Consider the following 19,862-nt stretch of genomic DNA (forward strand, 5'->3'; position numbering starts at 1 on the left):
AGAAGAATTTACCTACATCTGCATGGTAATGTCTAGAATGTAGGGCCCAGGTCTATGTTCTGGTACTTCACTTCAAAGACTATAAGAGAATAAATGTACTCTGGATAAAGATCATTAATGCATTTTCCATACAAATGGAACCTAGGGGAAAAGCTGAGAATTGAGTGCCCTGAGTTAGTTCTGTGTGTCATCCCAAGGCCCACAGTTTATCTTAATATCAACTTTCTAAGTAGAAGAAACAACAGTTTTCAAAGTAAAACTTTTAAATCAGTCCACTCCAGCACGTTATTAGAACTAAATTAGTTTATATTAGAACTTTGTGATTTAACCAGCCTCCCTCAGGTAAATTCTGATACCTTCTCTCAAAGGAATTAGTATATAATATATAGCATCAGTCTTGAGATTATTTAAACTTTGTTACATACATTTTCACTGCACTGCGTCCCCATCCATCTCATATCTCCAGTTTAGAACGTGTGAGGCAGCAGAAAAAAATAGTGATTAAATACTAATTAGAAAATTTAGGCTCAATTCTAGGGTTCTTCCACTTATTTAGTGTCATTTTATATGTGCAGGTGAGGACTCTTGGTCAGTTTTCACATAGCCAACTTGATCAATTCTCCAAATAGCCAATTTGCTGAATTTACTCTTTTACTGATATAGAACAGTTGGGACAAAGTAAATACACATTGAAGACTGCGATAACTATTGATGACTACTTATCTTGACAACAGGGTGTAATAGTGCCTGTTCACTATACTTGGACACTTTACGTAACTATCTGAGCCTCAGTTTCTTATCTGAAAATGAAGATGGAGGATTTTTTATCTTAAATGAGGATATTATCTACTTATGAGTTTCAACTGAGATAATGCATGTAAAGAGTCTGCTACATAATTATCAATACTGGATAATTATTAGGAATATTGAAGAGTGCCTAGAATTTAAGAAGAAAAAGATAAAAGCAGAAACTGGGTAAAAAATATGTTAGGTCAATTTCCAAAAGAGGAAACATAGCTAACAAATAAATACATAAAAAGATGTTCAAAATCACACAGATTAAAACAACATATTGTTTCTAACATATTGACAGATATTAAAAATATGGATAATACTCAGGGATATTGAGGGTAGAGGGGGTAATCCTCATTTTTATACCATTGATGGAAGTGGAGACTGGCATAAGCACCATGGGAGCAATCTGAGGTACTTGTCAAAATTTAAATGCACAAAAATAAACTCAGCTTTTCTATTTTTAGGAATCTAGCCTATGTAAATATTCAAACAATTGCTAAAGGATATATGTAAAAAGATATTCACTACAGTATGATATGTAATAGCAAAAAAAGAGAGAGAGAGAAAGACCCCCTTCCTCAATAAAATATATGGAAATATTCTACATGCTCAGCTGTATTGGAATAGTTAAACACATTGCCGTATATACTGATAAAGTAGAAAACAACCAGCTATGGAAAAGAATGCATTAAATCTGTCTGTTTTTACATGGAAGGATAGTCCTGATTTAAAAAACCAGGAAAAATATGCACAATGTATTATCAGTACAAATATAACATGCACACACACTTGCATGCACATACACATACACAGATGTCTGTTTCTACACAGAAAAAAATTTAAAGTATACAAATATTATTTCTGTTATTCATGGAGCTAATGTAGAATGAGGAAAGACTTTCACAGTATATTTCATTTATTTATGAGTTGCTTGATTTGTTTTTTACAATTACATGCATTACTCTTAGAATTTAAAATTTAACCTAATAGTTTTTATAAGTGGCAATAAAATATTTGGAGTCATTATAAATATTTACAGAGTGCCTACTACACGTATCAAGCACCACTATAGATGCTGATGAACAAAACTGATACACTTATCAGCATTTGTCTGTGACAAGAAAGAGAGGGAGAGACAGAGAGAGGGAAAGAGAATAAACAAATAAGAAAAACGGGAAAAATTAAGAGTGGTAAGAGTTGTTGACTAGAGTTCTGTTTTAGGATAGGATAGTTGGGTCTCTTCTGAGGAAGTGACATCTGAACTGAAGTGTGAAAGTTAAGGAGCCAGTAATGTGGAAATCCAACAACAAATAGTTCTCCTAAGTAGTTTTATATAGACTCCCTTCCTTCAATTTAACATTCCATGTTTCATATATTAGAGTTGTTATTTGTAAGTTACTGAAGCAGCTATTCAAATCATGCTATGAGGCTAATGTGTCTAGATGAATAAACCAGTTAGTATGTAAAACTGTCTGAAGTCCAGCATCTGTACCCATATGCAGACTTATTTTTCTTCAGTCTGTGCATAAGTAGAAAGCTTTTAGATGGATTAAATGTTGTTTTTGGTATATGTACACACACACACACACACACAAACTGAGGGGGGAAAAAAGCAACTGTTGGGGGTTACTGATAGCAGTTTATAGAAAGTAGAGATCTAAGTGATGGTTCAGCTAGATAATATCTCCATTCATGCCTTTAATCCTATATTTACCATTTCTTATTGGTTTCTAGGTATATATTACATTTCATGGGAGAACTTATACACCATATCAATATTTAAGAATCTAGTTAGTGTTCAGTAAATACCTGGGGGGACAATCCAGCATCTATCATATTGGTCCCAAATATTTGGGGGTGTATTTATTTGCAAATTCTTCCTTTATAGAAAATTCAAAGTAATGTTTAGCCTGAAGTATAGTAAATTCTGAAATTTTGTACTACAATTTAATACTTTGCCCATTATGAATAATGTCCCCCTATATATGACATTTTACCATCTAAAGCTCATAGAATGAAGAGAAAGCAAAATGTCTTTAAATTTACCAATCATTTAGAATATAAAAATAATTTATATATCATTAGGATTTTATTAATTATATCTAGCTAGAAAGCAAACAATTCATCTACTGGCTATTGTGTTGGGGAGAAAACTTCCTTTTATTAACTTCAGAATGTAATCTTTAAGAATTTCCAACATATTATGAATTTATGTGGGTACGCAGACATGCAGATGTGGGGATATTACCAAACAATTCAAGATAATTCCAAAATTGCTCCTCTGAACACTGATTCCTATTCAGGTGTTTTGGCTGTTTCTGTAAAGGGGTGGAATGGTGGTGGCCATTGTAGCCTGTCTAGTCATGGGCAGTTACTACTCTGTAGTATACCAGTTTTAGAAGCAAAACAGTTTCAACCTCAATGACTCTGATGAAGCACAAGCTAGACTTACTGAGGTGAGGTGGGGGAACAGGAGACCAGAGTTACAAAATATTTCAGAGTTTTTATTAAGTATTTAACAATATGCACTTAAAAAAATTATTGTCTTTGGGGGAACATACACAAGAAAAAGAAATTAACTTCATCTTTTCTGAATTTGCCTAGTTTTACAATATTCTTTCATTTCAACCTCTTTGCAAGGAAACTGAGATGGCCAATAAATATGCAAATAAAATACACTGTCAAAAATTTTAACAAACCCATGTTTGGTAAGGGGAAATGGGAACCCTCTTACGTTACTGGTGGTGGTATAAATTGGTACAACCTTTCCAAAGTGTAACTTGATAATATGTCACAAAGGCCTTAAAAGAAATTCATACCTTTTGACCTTGCAATTCCATTTCAAGGAATTTATCCAAGGAATTATTCATAGATGTATGCAATAATATAACTCAAAGGAGGCTCATAATAGCATTGATTATGAATAATGAGTAACTTATTTAAATAAATTATGGTATATTAATAAAATAGAATATTATGCTGTCATTAAAAAAGAATATGGTTGCAAATTATTTTAAAAACTTAAGTACTATCCTCTGATCAAAAACCTCCAATAGCTTTGCAAGCCACTTGGGAAAAAAATCTAAAATCGTTTCATGTCCTATGAGTGCGGGTTCTTAGCTGCGTCAGCCTCAATGAGGGCAGTTCCTCATTCAACGTTTTTGCTCTCACTCAAGTAACCAAGCAGCTTCAGTTTCAGGACACCTGCACTGGCTCTCCCTCTCCAGTCCAGAGTGCTGGTCCCTCGGTCAGCTCTATAAGCCTACATTCTCACTTTCAGAGAGGACTTCCCATCAATCCACATTCTCTTATATGCCTTGTTTTTCTTCACTGCATTCATCACCACTTGATATATTATTATACAATTATTTTCTAGTCTGTCTCCCTCCACTACAATGTACGTTCAATGAGAACAAGGGCTTCGTTTTATATTCTGCTATATCTCTAGTGCTTAGAACAGTACCTGGCTAAAAGGCATTCAGGAAATATACTGTATGGATTTGCTGAATGAATGAATGACATGGAAACATTATCTTTGTATATTAAGTAAAAAAAAAAAGAGAGATGGAAAACAAAATGTATAGTATGATTTCACTTTCTACATTCTCACCAAAGCAAAGAAAAAAAAGGCAAGAAAGATGTCAATCAAAATGTTAGCAGTGGTTTATGGGTACATTTTTTTTAAACCAGCCCACAGGATTTCTGTTTTACTGTCAATAATCTCAGTGCTTGCAAATGGGAGCAGTTTCAAAGCTGTTCTTTGGAAGTTAGCTTGCTGGGTGATGCTTCCTTTTAAAGACTGAATAGATGAAGTTTGTTGTTTGCTGAAAGTGAACAGCACAGAACCCTTCGATTCACCTCTGAATACCCCTGTTTACAAAGAGTAATTTTTCTTTCCTTTTTTAAAATTTTTACAATGTTCTGTTGGTTTCTGCCACACAACAATGCAAATCAGCCATAATTATACATATATTCCTCCCCTATTGAGCCTCCCTCCCCTTTCCCCATCCCACCCCTTGAGGTCATCACAGAGCACCAGGCTGGGCTCCCTGTGTTATACAGCAACTTCTTACCAGCTACCCATTTTACACATGACAGTGTATATATGCTGATGCTACTTTCTCCATTCATCCCACTCTCTTTCTCTTACTGTGTCTACAAGTCCATTCTCTACATCTGCAACTCCATTCCTTCCCTGCAAATAGGTTCATTAATACCATTTTTCTAGATTCCATATATATATTAATATTCTAAATTTGGTTTTCTCTAACTTACTTCACTCTATATAACAGGCTCCAGGCTCATCCACCTCACTAGAACTGACTCAAATTCGTTCTTTTTTACGGCTGAATATTATTTCATTGCATACATGTGCCACGTCTTCTTTATATAGGTATTTTTTTATATAGGTACTTTTTATATTTGCTTTTCTATTTTGAAAAGTTTCTGCAACAGACAAGTATTACTTATATACTCAAGAAAAAGAGTGTATGCTTCTTTAAGTAGTAAATAACAACCTACCAGTCCATTTAAGTTCTTTATGTTGTTTCTTCCTAAAGACAATATTCTCAAGTTTTCTGTAGAGGAAAGAAAGCAATTTTGCTTTATTAGAATCATATCACACAATTGTTATAAATCAATATAATAAAGCTTTAATACATTTATATAATAAATATTCTTATATAATAAGAAAGGCTGTACTAATAAAAAGTGGTAATCAAGTAGGAAATAACACTGACCCATCACTAAGGTAAACTCTACAACTGCACATCACATCAATATTAAATTTTAAATGTTTAGCTATTTGAAATGCATGGTTTTAAATTACTGGCTAGTAAGAAATATTACACAGATAAAATAAGAGTAAAGATTTGAACTTTAAATTTGGGAGCATACACATTTCAAATCTCTTATAGTATGAGGACTTATACTAGAAAATAGAAACATTCTCATGTATAGTCCCCACCTCACTCCACAAAAGATAAGAAGTGAAATCAAGTAAATTAGCATTTAAAAAATCTTTTGTTTTATTCTTTAGAATAATTAGATTGTAATTTGGTTTAAAAAGAAGTCTATTTGTGTTTTTTAAAAGGATGTTTCTTTTGTCTATCTATAAGATTATTTCTGGAAGAAAAAAAGTAGAAACAGTGGTTGGTCTGCGGGAGGAACTGAGAGTCAGTCTATGAGCAGAGGAAGATATTTTTAATTTAGCTTCTTCTGAACTTATTTGCATAACACCATGTACACATATTATTTTTCAAAATTAAAAGATTTCTAGTAAAACATGCAATCTCACTTCTGTCCTAAAAATCTACCGTGGTTACTTATGCATAAGTTATACATTTAATTTTCACAACTTAAACTTTTATAACTCTGCTATCCAATATGGTAGTTACTAACCACATTGTTATTTAGTCGCTAAGTCGAGTCCGACTCTTTGCAACCCCATGAACTGCAGTGCTCCAGGCTTCCCTGTCCTTCACTATCTCCCTGAGTTTGCTCAAACTCATGTCCATTGAGTCAGTGATGCCATCCAAACATCTCATCCTGTGTTGCTCTCTTCTTTTGCCCTCAATCTTTCCCAGAATCAGGGTCTTTTCCGATGAGTCAGCTCTTTGCATCAGGTAGTCAAAGTATTGGAGCTTCAGCCTCAGCATTAGTCCTTCCAATGAATATTCAGGGTTGATTTCCTTTAGGATTGACTGGTTTGATCTCCTTGCTGTCCAAGGGACTCTCAAGAGTCTTCTCCAGCACCACAGTTCAAAAGCATCAATTTTTTGGTGCTCAGCCTTCTTTATGGTCCAACTCTCACATCCATACATGACTACTGTAAAAACCACAGCTTTGACTATATGGCTCTTTGTCAGCAAAGTGATGTCTCTGCTTTTTGATACACTGTCTAGGTTTGTCATAGCTTTTCTTCCCAGAAGCAAGCGTCTTTTAATTTCATGACTGCATTCACCATCTACATTGCTTTTGGAGCCCAAGAAAATGAAATCTGACACTCTATCCACTTTTTACCCATCTATTTGCCATAAAGTGTTAGGACTGCATTAATTCAATTAAAATTATATATAAATTCAGTTTCTCAGTCACATTAACCACATTTCAAGAGCTTAATAGCTATAAATGGCTAGTTGGAACTATATTGGGACAATACAGAGAATTCTATTGAATAACACTGTTCTATAACATCCATAATTCGATGGTTAAGAGCAAAATCCAATCCAAGCTCTCCAAGGAAGTAACCAAAGCTCTCAGAATCTCAGTTTTCTTTTATGTAAAATGAGGAAATATAGGCTCTCTCTTATAGGAATATAAGGACTAAATGAGATAATTGTCTAAAATATTCAGCATAATGCCTAATCCATAGTAAGTATACAATAAATAATGTATGTGTGTATAGGTATCAGGCATTTATAGTTATATAAGCTTTGGTTTCAATTTATTTAATTTAATAAAATTTTCAAATTATGAGAAACATTTCGTTTTCAGAACAAGGTATTAATATTTTAAAAGCAATCTAATTCTTGCAAAATAGTTGAAATAAAACCCCATGTTATAGGCTGAATTGTCCCCTACAAATCCATATGTTGAGGTCCTAAGCCCCAGTACCTCAGAATGTGACTCTGTTTGTTGATAGAACCTTTAAAGAGGCAATTAAAGTAAGATGACATTTTAGGTAAAATCCAGTATGACTGGTGCCCTTATAAGAGAGGAGATTAGAACACAGAAACAAAGACAAAGGGATGGCTATACACAAGCCAAGGAGAGAGGCTTCACAAGAAATCAATTGTACCTACACCTTGATTATGGACTTCTAACCTGTACAACTACGAGAAAATAAATTTCTGTTGTGTAACTCATCCAGTCTGTGGGATTTGTTATGGCAGCCCTAGCAAACTAATATACTTTATATATAACTATAAATATGTAGAAATTACATGTATAAGAAAATCACATAATCAATTATTCTTTAAAGCTTAATATGGAAAACACTATCTTTTTCTATTTAATGCAGAATAAAAACCTTATTCAAAAAGTTATTCATTCAATACATAATCACTGAGCATCTACTATGTGCCAGGCATACCTATAAGTGCTTGCAATATAATAGTGAATAGCACAGATTTAAATTCTTGCTGTCATGGAGCTAATTTCTGGCAGACAGTAAGCAAAACAATTAAGTGTATTATATAGTGACAAGTGTAAAGCATAAAGAAAAGCAGGCAAAAAGAATGAAACAGCAGGGGGTAGAAGCATCCAACATGTTAGATAGAAGGTGACTTCGAAGTAAAGATTCAGAGGAAGTGAAGCAGCTGAAAAACATGCGGAGGGAACTTCAGCTGCAAAGGCCTCAAAGCAGGGCCATAGCAGAAGTATTCACAAAATACAACCTAGCCGAGAGAATCAGAGAACAATAGGAGATGAAATTAGAAAAAAAAAAAAAAGGCCTTATAGGGGATATGACAGAGGAGTCACAAATTACCAAGGAATTTGGCCTGAGCAGCTAGAAGAATGCAGTTGTCACCGCCTGATACAGACACACAAGAAGCTGGGTTAACAAAGGCTGGGGAAGGATAGCAGGACTCAGTTTTGAATCTGTTAAGTGTGAAATGTCCAGTAGACATTCAATGGAAATGTCGGGCAACTGAATGTGTAAGTCTGGAGTTCAGAGGAGATATATGGACTTGAGCTATAAATATGGGAACCATCAGCATACAGATAGTAAAGCCATGAACTGGATGAGAATGTGGAGTAGGTAAAGACAGAAAAAAGATCCAAGAACTGAGGCCAGGGATACCCCAACATTAAAAAATTTGAGGACATGAGACTGGGAGGAAACAGCCAGAAAGGCAGGAGGAAATCAAAAGGGTACAGTATCCTAGAAACCCAATAAAGAAATTGCTGCAAAGAAAAAGAAATCATCATGTCAAGATGCACTTTAGGTCAACTAAGATAAGAATTGAGAAATGACCTCGGATCAGAGATAACAGATATATGCAGATCTTTCAAAGATAATATCTAGCTTAATATATACAACTCTTTAAAAAATTTACATGAAATGGCAATGAGAGGGCTCAAAGGATATTATTTATTGCTATCCAGGGAGGTAAATTATGACATCAAAGTTAATAGATTAACTGTTCTAACATTATACAATTACATATTTTCCATATTTTAATATGCTGCATAAGTAAAACACCACTATATGGAAAACACTTTTTAGGTCTTGAGGAAAATCAAAACATGATCATGAAGTTATATTTATTTATTTAGTAAACTGAAGGAGTATACTGTTTTAACAACAATATTTACTTTCTAATCTTTAAATGAGAGGATTATTTATATTGTACAGCTTTTTAGCCACAGTTTGAACATACTCATGTCATACTGTTTTCTCGTCACAGCTGTTAGGGTTAATCTGCCTTAAAACCCCCCTGTTAAATAGCAATACTTGTTTATTTCAGATCTTCTCATATTAGCATAGTAGGTAAGACACAGTGCTCATGAAAGGAAAAGTGTAGGAGGCAAGCTAGAGTCATATATTCAGTATTTTATATGGATCAGTTGGCTTCATTTTGCTTCATAGTCACAGACAAAGTGTACTCTCTGTAGACTGCAGAAATACCATTTGTTACAAGCAGAACTAAAATGAGATGTGTCTAGTATAGCAAATACATGATACAAATGCCTATCCTCTCTCTTTCCATGTCTACATTAGATATCACTAATTGATCAAGGTACTCTTTCCCACTGAATTTCTGGACCTCTTTTTAGCGTGATTTTCCTGAGAGTCACTACGAAGTGATTAAAGAGAACACGAGTTACCAGCCCTTTATAGAAGTTTACCCAATTTCATATGTCATAGTCATGTTTTTACAAAAGAAATGCATGTTGTTCATACTGATAAATGTTGTGAATTTAGCCTCATGTAAGCAAGTTATTTCAATTACAAAGAAACCAAAAGAGAAGAAAATGAAATATCTCAAATTGTTTAACGAGTCAGTGAAAACTGGAACAGACTGAATCATTTTAAATACAACTCTAATAGTAAACACTTCCTCTCCAGCACTATATAAATACTGAATGCAACTTTGAGTAAGGTATTAGGCAGGGGCAGGGGGAAACGGAGATTAGGAATAGAAGATAAAAAGATTAATAAAATATGGTGCTTGCCCTAAGGGGCTCATTATCTAAAGAGACAGAACATATTCCTAACTATAATAACAGCTACAATTTCTTGAGCATTTATATGCACCAGGCACTATTCTAAGCACTTTATACACACTGACTCATTTAATATTCAAAATAAATATATGAAGCTGTTGTTCAGTTGTTAAGTTGTGTCTGACTCTTTGAGGCCCACGAACTGCCGCATGCAAGGCTTTCCTGTCCTTTACTATCTCCCTGAGTCTGCTCATGTCCATTGGAGTTGTGATGGCATCCAACCATCTCATCCTCTGTCAACCCCTTCGCCTCCTGTCCTCAATCCTTCCCAGCATCAGGGTCTTTTCCAATGAGTCAGTTCTATGCATTAGGTGGCCAAAGTACTGGAGCTTCAGCTTCAGCACCAGTCCTTCCAATGAATATTCAGGCTTGATTTCCTTTAGGACTGACTGGTTTGATCTCCTTGCAGTCCAAGGGATTCTCAAGAGTCTTCTCCAACACCACAGTTAGAAAGCATCAATTCTTTGGCGCTCAGTCTTCTTTATGGTTCAACTCTCACATCCATACATGACTCCGGCAAAAATCATAGCTTTGACTATATTGATCTTTGTCGGCAAAGTGATGTGTCTGCTTTTTAATACACTGTCTGGGTTTGTCATAGCTTGTTTTCAAGGAGCAAGTGTCTTTTAATTTCATGGCTGCAGTCACTGTCCACATTGATACTGGAGCCCAAGAAAATGAAATCTGACACTGTTTCCACATTGACCCCATCTGTTTGACATGAAGTGATAGGACCAGATGCCATGATCTTTGTTTTTTGAATGCTGAGTTTCAAGCCAGCTTTTTCACTCTCCTCTTTCACCTTCATCAACAGGGTCTTCAGTTCCTCTTCACTTTCTGGATTATAATCCAAGGTATACTGTTATAAATGTGTCCAAGAAAGAGTAATTATGATGATGGAAATCAGAGAAGTCTTTAGAGATCTTCCTCTAAATAACATTTAAACGTTGCATTCTTAATGTTAATTTTGTTTCTTGTAGGGTTTTCCTGTTACAGGAAGGGGCTGTTCTCAGTGAAAACCACTGCATTAACAAGTGTTCAGTTCAGTTCAGTTCAGTTGCTCAGTTGTGTCCTACTCTTTGTGACCCCATGAATTGCAGCACGCCAGGCTTCCCTGTCCATCACCAACTCCCAGAGTTCACCCAAACTCGTGTCCATCGAGTTGGTGATGCCATCCAGCCATCTCATCCTCTGTTGTCCCCTTCTCCTCCTGCCCCCAATCCTTCCCAGCATCAGTCTTTTCCAATGAGTCAACTCTTTGCAAGAGGTGGCCAAAGTATTGGAGTTTCAGCTTTAGCATCAGTCCTTCCAAAGAACACACAGGACTGATCTCCTTTAGAATGGACTGGTTGGATCTCCTTGCAGTCCAAGGGACTCTCAAGAGTCTTCTCCGACACCACAGTTCAAAATCATCAATTCTTCAGTGCTCAGCTCTCTTCACAGTCCAACTCTCACATCCATACATGACCACTGGAAAAACCATAGCCTTGACTAGATGGACCTTAGTCGGCAAAGTAATGTCTCTGCTTTTGAATATGCTGTCTAGGTTGTTCATAACTTTCCTTCCAAGGAGTAAGCGTCTTTTAACTTCATGGCTGCAATCACCATCTACAGTGATTTTGGAGCCCCCCAAAATAAAGTCTGCCACTGTTTCCACTGTTTCCCCATCTATTTGCCATGAGGAGATGGGACCAGATGCCATGATCTTAGTTTTCTGAATGTTGAGATTTAAGCCAATTTTTCACTCTCCTCTTTCACTTTCATCAAGAGGCTTCTTAGTTCCTCATTAACAAGTGTACAAAGTCATAAAAAAGAATGACATATTTGGGTATAAAGAGGATGTTATAAGCTTTTAAATGACTCTGAATGCAACCTTAAGGCATTTGGTCTTTACTAGGCAAAGGGGAGTCATTAAAGGTCTGTGGCATGGAGGAATGATAAATAGAACAATATTTTCACAAAGAAAACTCTGGTGTCAGTGCTGAAGGTCAACTGAAGAGCAGAAAGATAGGAGATAAGGAGATCAATTGGGTGGCTATCACATAAGTTGTAAGGCAGTGTTTTTTCAAACTGTGGATCGTGTGAAATCAACTTAATGGGTTGTCAGCAAGGACCTGCTGCTGCTGCTGCTAAGTCACTTCAGTCGTGTCCGACTCTGTGCGACCCCACAGATGGCAGCCCACCAGGCTCCCTCGTCCCTGGGATTCTCTAGGCAAGAACACTGGAGTGGGTTGCCAGGACCTACCATATATTAATAACAGGAAAATCTACTTAATATCCTTTGATAACCTACATGAGAAAAGAATCTAAAAAAGAATGACTATATGCACATGTATAACTGAATCACTTTGCTGTACACCTGAGAGTAACATAACATTGTGAATCAACTATACTCCAATAAAACAAACAGAAAAAACCTTAGTGGATTGTGACAAACATCTAAAAAACCATGAAATCACACTAAAATTTTTTAATAATGGAACCTATGCTATCAGGGTAAATACAGTTTTACAAATTTTAATCCAGTTCATATGAGTATGTGTATATTCGATATGTATATTCATGTGTGTGCGTGCACAGTCACTAAGTTGTGTCTGACTCTTTGCTACTCTATGGACTGTAGCCTGTCAGGCTCCTCTGTCCATGGGATTTTCCAACCAATACTGGAGGGGGTTGCCATTTTCTCCTTCAGTGGATCTTTTCAACCCAGGGATTAAAGTCACATCTCCTGCATTGGCAGATGGATTCTTTATCACTAAGCCACCTGGGAAGCCCTATGAACACATGTACTGAGTTATTAATTCAACTGTACTTCATATTGTGGGAAGTGGTAAAAAAGGTTTGAAAAAGATGACCTAAGGGGGAAATGACGAGGGTCTAAATTAAAGCTGTAGCTCCTGGAAATGGAAACACAAGAAATTATTTGAGAGCTCTTTCAAAGAATAAATTTAACAGGACTCAGTGATAAACCTGGATGTAGGGCTTGAGGGAAATAAAGGGGAAATATTATAAGATAAATGATGGCTCACCAAAAGATACCTACATCTTAATCCCTGGATGTGCATGTTACCATATATGAGAAAAAATATTTTGCAGCTAAGAGTAAGTCAGGAATCTTAAGATGGGGAAAATATCCTTGATTATCCAAGTGTTTCCTAAATGCAGTCATGTATGTCCTTGTAAGAGGGTGACAGAAAAAGATATGACAGAGACAAAACAGTAGGAGGAAATATGATCACAGAGGCAGAGACTGGAGTGACACAGTCACAAGCCAAGGAATGCAGCAGTCATTAGAACCCAGAACAGGCAAGGAAAAGATTCTCCCTTAAAGCTTCCAGAGAAACCATGGCCCTCTTAAAACACTGATATTGGCCCAGTGAAACTGATTTCAGACTTCTGGCCTCTGGAATTGTGAGGGAATAAATTTCTGAAGCTTTAAGCCACAAAATGTTTGCAGCCCAGAGGCAACTTGCATAAGGAACCTTGACAACTGGGAAGGAGTTAATGCCATTAAAAAAGATAAGGCGCATAGGAAAAACAAACAAAATTTTAGATACAACAAGTATGAAATACAAGAGAAATCTGGACAAAAACAGATTAAAAAAAAAAAAACTTGATTTTCTAGTTCAGATATTTCAATTCTAACTCTACAAGCTTTAAAATGTCCTTAAACTATTCAGGTTTCATGTTATCTCTAATTTTCTTTGGATAGTTAAACAAGACACATAGTTTATATATTCTTTCTATCATCTGACAATTACTGTGGTTGAAACAAGTGCCAGCTTCTAGGATTATGCAATGTCTCTGGAATGTTTATTCCAAATAACTAAAAAAATTCTAGAACCATCTGTTACTGTGGATCACTTACTTAAGCCATTCAGGTTTGCAATTTTTTCAATACAGTTTGTAGACAGTGAAAGCTTCCTAAAGGAGAAAAAAAAAAGAATACTTGAATTAATAAGAAAAAAGTTAATAGTATAATAGAAATTATTCCTCAAGTTCTCTCAGACATTTCCTTTTCACACTGAATCCTTTTTTCCCCTCTCAGACATGGCACATATTCTTTTATTTTGAAATCGTCATACTGTTTCCCTGATTACAAAAGTTAGTAAACATTCACAGTATAAAATTAAAAAAACTTTTTTGTGGACAATTTGGTGTTTTCTATTAAATTTTTTAAATGCATATTTTCTTTGACCCAGTAATTCATTTATAGGAACATATCCTATAGAAATACTAATGCCAAATATATATGAATTAAACTATTTACTATATTATTATAATAGCAAAAAAAAGGGAAAAAAAATTTATAAACACCCATCAGCTGAGGAATACAAATAACAAAATACTATGCTGCCACTAAAACAAACAAGATTGGGCCATACGTACCAACTTTGGAAAATGTCCATGATATGTATATTACAAAAAGTCAATGTAATCCTAACCAACCTAGACATTCCCCCAGAGATAAATACTTTTAACCAGTTTATATATATATTCTATATTTTTTCCCTATATATACTTTAATCATATAAAAACAAAATTTTAAAGGGAGCATAATTATACAATATTAATCTTCTCTTGACAAAAATATTTAATATCTTAGTAAACTTCATGCAAAGATATAATAAAAGCTAATTTACTGAATGCTTCATATGTGCCTAGTATTATTCTAAATACTTTACATGTATTAACTATTTTAACCATCAGAATGATCTTAAAAGCTACATATTAGTAATCATATTTTATAAAGGAGGAAATTGAGACACAAAGATGTTAAGTAATTTGCCTACTATTACACAGCCAGAAAGTAGCATATCCAAATTTAAAACCCCCCAAAACTGACCCTAGAACATGTGATCTTATCCTTCTGATTTGATTTGAAGAGGAATTATTCTTTTTTTTTTTTTTTTGCTTAAAACAGTAAAACCAATTACTGTACACTGTAAATTATTGGTCATATGTGTGTATTTTCTAGTCATTCCCCACTCCCAAGAATTACCAATGAAAGTGAAAAATGGAGTGGAAAAGCGGGAATACAGTTGGGGAATAATTCTGTAGTTGTTGTATAGGCAACCTGCCCAAAGACTGTCAGCAAAAATATGAACAGGATGACTCTTAAGCAGTTTCTAGGGTACTTTGGTATGAGGTATAGAACCGTCTCAAGGTTTGATAAAAAGATATTTGACCACTTTGAAATAATGCTCTTTGAAATCATGATTTTGAAGCCAAAAACACATTTAAGGTGGATTTTTATGTAATACACTGTGTTCTCATCACAAAGGACAAGCTGCATACAATAACTAAATTATGTTTGCTTTTCCCTTTAATTCCAAAGATAGACATTAGTCTAATGCATGCGTTCACAAATACGTGCTTAAAGAGTCATTCAGATTGCTTACTGTAAATCCAGATACCTAGTTTCATCAGTAGATTCTTTTTCTATAAATTTGAAGTGGGGCTTATCTGCTGCACAAGGAAGTTCTTATGTAGGTAGTCAGGGAACCACACTTAGGAAAATATAGGATTTTCCAATATTCTATAACAAGTGATTCTATAACATTCTATAGCCCTGATAAGACATTGCAGCTTAAGAGCATAACCATGGTGTCATGGTTGTAACACATAACACAGGTGTCATGGTATAATTGCCTCAAATTAGTCACAGAACCCTGCTAAAAAGTATGCAGAATATTCAGGAAATCAGTTAAAATAATAAACATAGATCTGATACTTAAAGTTTTGGGAAAACAGGATTACAAGTAAGTGTAACTTAGTGCCAATGAGAAAAAAAAAATTAGAAGGCTCTACATGAGAATGCTAGGACTTCCCTAGTGGTCCAGTAGTTAAGACTTCATGCGTCCATTGCATGGGTTCAATCCCTGGTGAGGGAACTAAGATCTTACATGCTGTGCGGAGCAACCAATAATAATAGTAATAAAATGAAATTTTTAAAAATGCGAAGCCTGGTACTCAAAAACTGGTACAATTTTGGTTGATATTTCCTTTTCTTTGTGTTTAATATTTTCTAGATGTTTTACAATGTATTTTCATAATTTGAGAAATTTTTCAAAAGCAGTTACTTCTATGCTTCTGAGTAAGTATAGTATTGACTTTGATGGATAATTTTACAAGAGAAACTACTGGGTTTATGACAGAGAAATAGTTTTATGGTGTTATTTAGCTTCTCCTAAGAGACAGGAAATTTGTGTAAAGAATTCACCTTCTAATGCAGGGGACACGGGTGTGATCCCTGGTCGGGGAACTAAGAACCACGGGGCAACTAAACCCGTGCACCCAAACTCGAGAAGCCTCTGTGTTGCAGCCAAGAGCCCATGCCAGCAGCAAAGACCCGGCACGATCGAAACAAAAAACCATCCCCCCAAAAATGCGATACAGCATAGTTTAGGGTTACTCTATTAACGACCCTATAAACCAACAATCTTTTATATTTGGCCTTGCCAAAGGGAGAATCACAGGGAGAAGGAAGGGAGGGAGGAAGGGAAACGAAAACCAAGAAAATAAATAAATATTTTTAGTCTGTATATTTAGAAAAGGAAGGGAAACTTAACAGCAATACTAGAAAGGATGAAAAAAGAGAAGCACTTACTCGCAATTAGAAAGTGTGGACAAGGATGCATCCATCTTCTCTATAGGGGGAATCTGGGCATACAGCTTTATCTCTCTGGCTTCAGATGGCTTCTGGCTGGTTTTCTCTTCCTATAATAAAAGTTAATGTGGAAGAAAATAATCCCAGATTATAATGTGGAACTAAAAAGGCCAGATTTTCTCAAGGCTTTTCAATATTTATTTCAAAATAGCTATTAAAATTCAGTAATTCTGTACATTCTTGACAGTACACTTATTGACAACACTTACTGAACCCGATAACTAGCTTTTTTATGGCTGATTCAGATAATTCCCTGTCAGGTCTCAGCCAAGCGGAAAAGAGGAAAGAAAATAACTTTTATTTCTGTAGTTTTTAAAATCTTTTAAGAGTCTACCAATTAATGAACAAAAATAAAACACACACAAAAAAACATTTTCCTGGGAAGGATTCCTTGTCCCTAAACAAACTTAAGTATCAGATTTAGATCTATAAGACGAGCTGTTTTTGTCATCTCATCTTTCTGTTCCTATATTCAATTTAGTCTGAGTTACAACTACCAAATACCAAGAATTTGGGAAGATATTCTCTTTATGACAAAGCTAAGGTCAAATTTATTTGTTCTACAATAATTTACTACTACATTCTATGTTACAGTTTAATTTCAGTACCTAATACAATTTAAATTTTAATTACCAGGATATGCTGCCTAATAATGTTTCCTAAGTACCTCAGTACTTAGTTCTATCTCTCCAACAAAACAAGAAGATACTGCAGCTCAGGGACCATTTTTTTGGCTTTCCTATGTTTTCTATTGTTGTTGTTTAGTCGCTAAGTTGTATCTAACCCTTTGTGACCCCATGGACTGCAGCACTCCAAGCTTCCCTGTTCTTCACTATCTCCCGGAGCGTGCTCAAACTCATGTTTTCTATAACTAGTGTGATATAAGACACAAAAGAGGCTTTAAAAAAAATCAAATCATAACACATCAATAATAGAAAATATATAATCAGTTGAAAGACATCTAATACACATCCACTCGGTATTTTTTTGTGGGCCATAGGTTAGGAGATGGGAGACTGACATCTTTAATAAATGTTGGGTTAATGAGAGTAAGAATGAGCATGATATCTTCAAATAATCTTAAAGACTTATGGCCATAATATAATCTAGAAATAAAATGTACAAACCAAACCAAATAGCCAACTACTTGTTATTATAAACCAAGTGTCATTAACCACTTGTTAATATAAATATTATTATGTTATCCTAAAATCTGCTTCAAGGAAACTGTATTGAATACTAAGCCTACTCTATACTTTTTTAATGAAACAAAACAGATTTTTCACTAGCTAAACAGAAAAGGAATTTTTAAATTGCAATTAGGGTATAAAGAAACTTATAAGCACTAAAAACAAGAATTCAAATATTTCATTATCCTAGCCACTTTGTCTGTTTTCCATAGACACCAAGTTTCTTGAAAGACTTTTTATTTAAAGCCCAGCTATAAAAGCAAAGATACACTATTATACAAAAAACTGACAATACAGTCAAATAAGCTATCATTGGGGATAGAAATTGAGGAGCCATCTCTATACTCTCTGGAAATTCTATCCATAATGCTGAAATACAACCATTCAAACTTTAAAGAATTTTATATTCAAAATATTTGTTTAAATTTAATGCATTTTACAATGCCATTTCCTAACATTACTATGTGCTTTTAAAAAACATATCTTGTGTATTTTTCCAGATATAACTGATATACAGCACTGAATAAATTTAAGACATACAACATACTGATTTGACTTTACATAATCATGAAATGATGACCACAGTAAGTTTAGTGAACATCCATCATCTCAAGCAGATACAAAATAAAAGAAATAAATTTTTTTTCCTTGTGATGAAAACTCTTGGGACTTACTCTCTTAACTTTCGTATATAACATACAGCTGTGTTGTTGTTCTTCGGTTGCTAAGTTCTGTCCAACTCTTTGCCACCCCATGGACTACAGCTTGCCAGGCTTCCCTGTCCTTCACCATCTCCTGGAGTTTGCTCAAATTCATGTCCATTGAGTCAGTGATGCCATCCAACGATCTCATCCTGTGTCGCCCTCTTCTCCTCTTGCCCTCAATCTTTCCCAGCATCAGGGTCTTTTCCAGTGAGTCAGCTCTTCACATCAGGTGGCCAAAGTATTGGAGCTTCAGCTTCAGCATCAGTTCTTCCAATGAATAGGAAGGTTGATTTCCTATAGGACTGACTGGTTTGATCTCCTTGCGGTCCAAGGGATTCTTAAGCATCTTCTTCAGCATCACAATTCAAAAGCATCAATTCTTTGGTATTCAGACTTCTTTATGGTCCAACTTTCACATCCATACATGACTACTGTAAAAACCATAGATTTGACTATATGGACCTTTGTTGGCAAAGTGATGTCTCCACTTTTTAATACTCTGGGTTTGTCATAGCTTTTCTTCCAAGGAGCAAGCGTCTTTTAATTTCAAGGTTACAATCACCATCTGAAGTGATTTTGGAGCCCAAGAAAATAAAATCTGTCACTGTTTCCACTTTCCCTCATCTATTTGCCATGACGCGATGGGACTGATGTTAATTATTTAATCATTTTGTACACTGCATCTCTAGTACGTACTTATCTTGTAACTAGAAGCTTGTATCTATTGACTATCTTCATCCAATTTCCCTTACCCCTACCCCTTGCCTCTGGTTACCGCAAATCTAGTGTCATTTTCTACGAATTTGTCTGTTTGTTGAAACATAATTGACTTACAGTGCTATGTTAGTTTCTGGTGTACAACAAAGTGATTCAATATTTCTATACAGTACAAAATTATCACTACTTTTTATAGATTTATTGAGATATAATTGACACGTAACATTATTTATGTTTAAGGTATGCAATGTGATACTTTGATATATGTACATATTACAAGATGATTACCAGAATAAGGTTAACACATCCAGCACCTCATACAATAAATTTCGATGTGTTGAGAACATTTAGGATTACTCTCTTAGCAACTTTGGAGTATATAATACAGTATCATTAACTATGCTATATACAGATTCCCAGAACTTATTGATCGTATAACTGGAAGCTTCTACACTTTGACCAACTTTTCCCCATTTCCTCCATTCCTCAACTTTGGTAACCACCATTATAATCTGTTTCTATGAGTTGGCTTTTTTAGATTTCACATATAAGTGA

General features: G+C 35.0%; 1 protein-coding gene across 1 annotated transcript in view; it reads right to left on the reverse strand.

Annotated features, from left to right (window-relative positions):
* DNAL1 (dynein axonemal light chain 1) overlaps positions 1-19,862 on the reverse strand; it is a 38,354-nt gene that overhangs the window by 5,105 nt on the left and 13,387 nt on the right. Inside the window, exons 5-7 of the mRNA XM_068966355.1 lie at positions 16,637-16,746; positions 13,895-13,950; positions 5,317-5,372 (exon numbers count right to left, since the gene is read on the reverse strand). Of these exons, the coding sequence (XP_068822456.1) occupies positions 5,317-5,372; positions 13,895-13,950; positions 16,637-16,746 (222 nt within the window). The remainder of the gene's footprint in view (positions 1-5,316; positions 5,373-13,894; positions 13,951-16,636; positions 16,747-19,862) is intronic.

This window comes from Capricornis sumatraensis, chromosome 2 (genome assembly GCF_032405125.1).
Source record: "Capricornis sumatraensis isolate serow.1 chromosome 2, serow.2, whole genome shotgun sequence".
Lineage (NCBI taxonomy): Eukaryota > Metazoa > Chordata > Mammalia > Artiodactyla > Bovidae > Capricornis > Capricornis sumatraensis.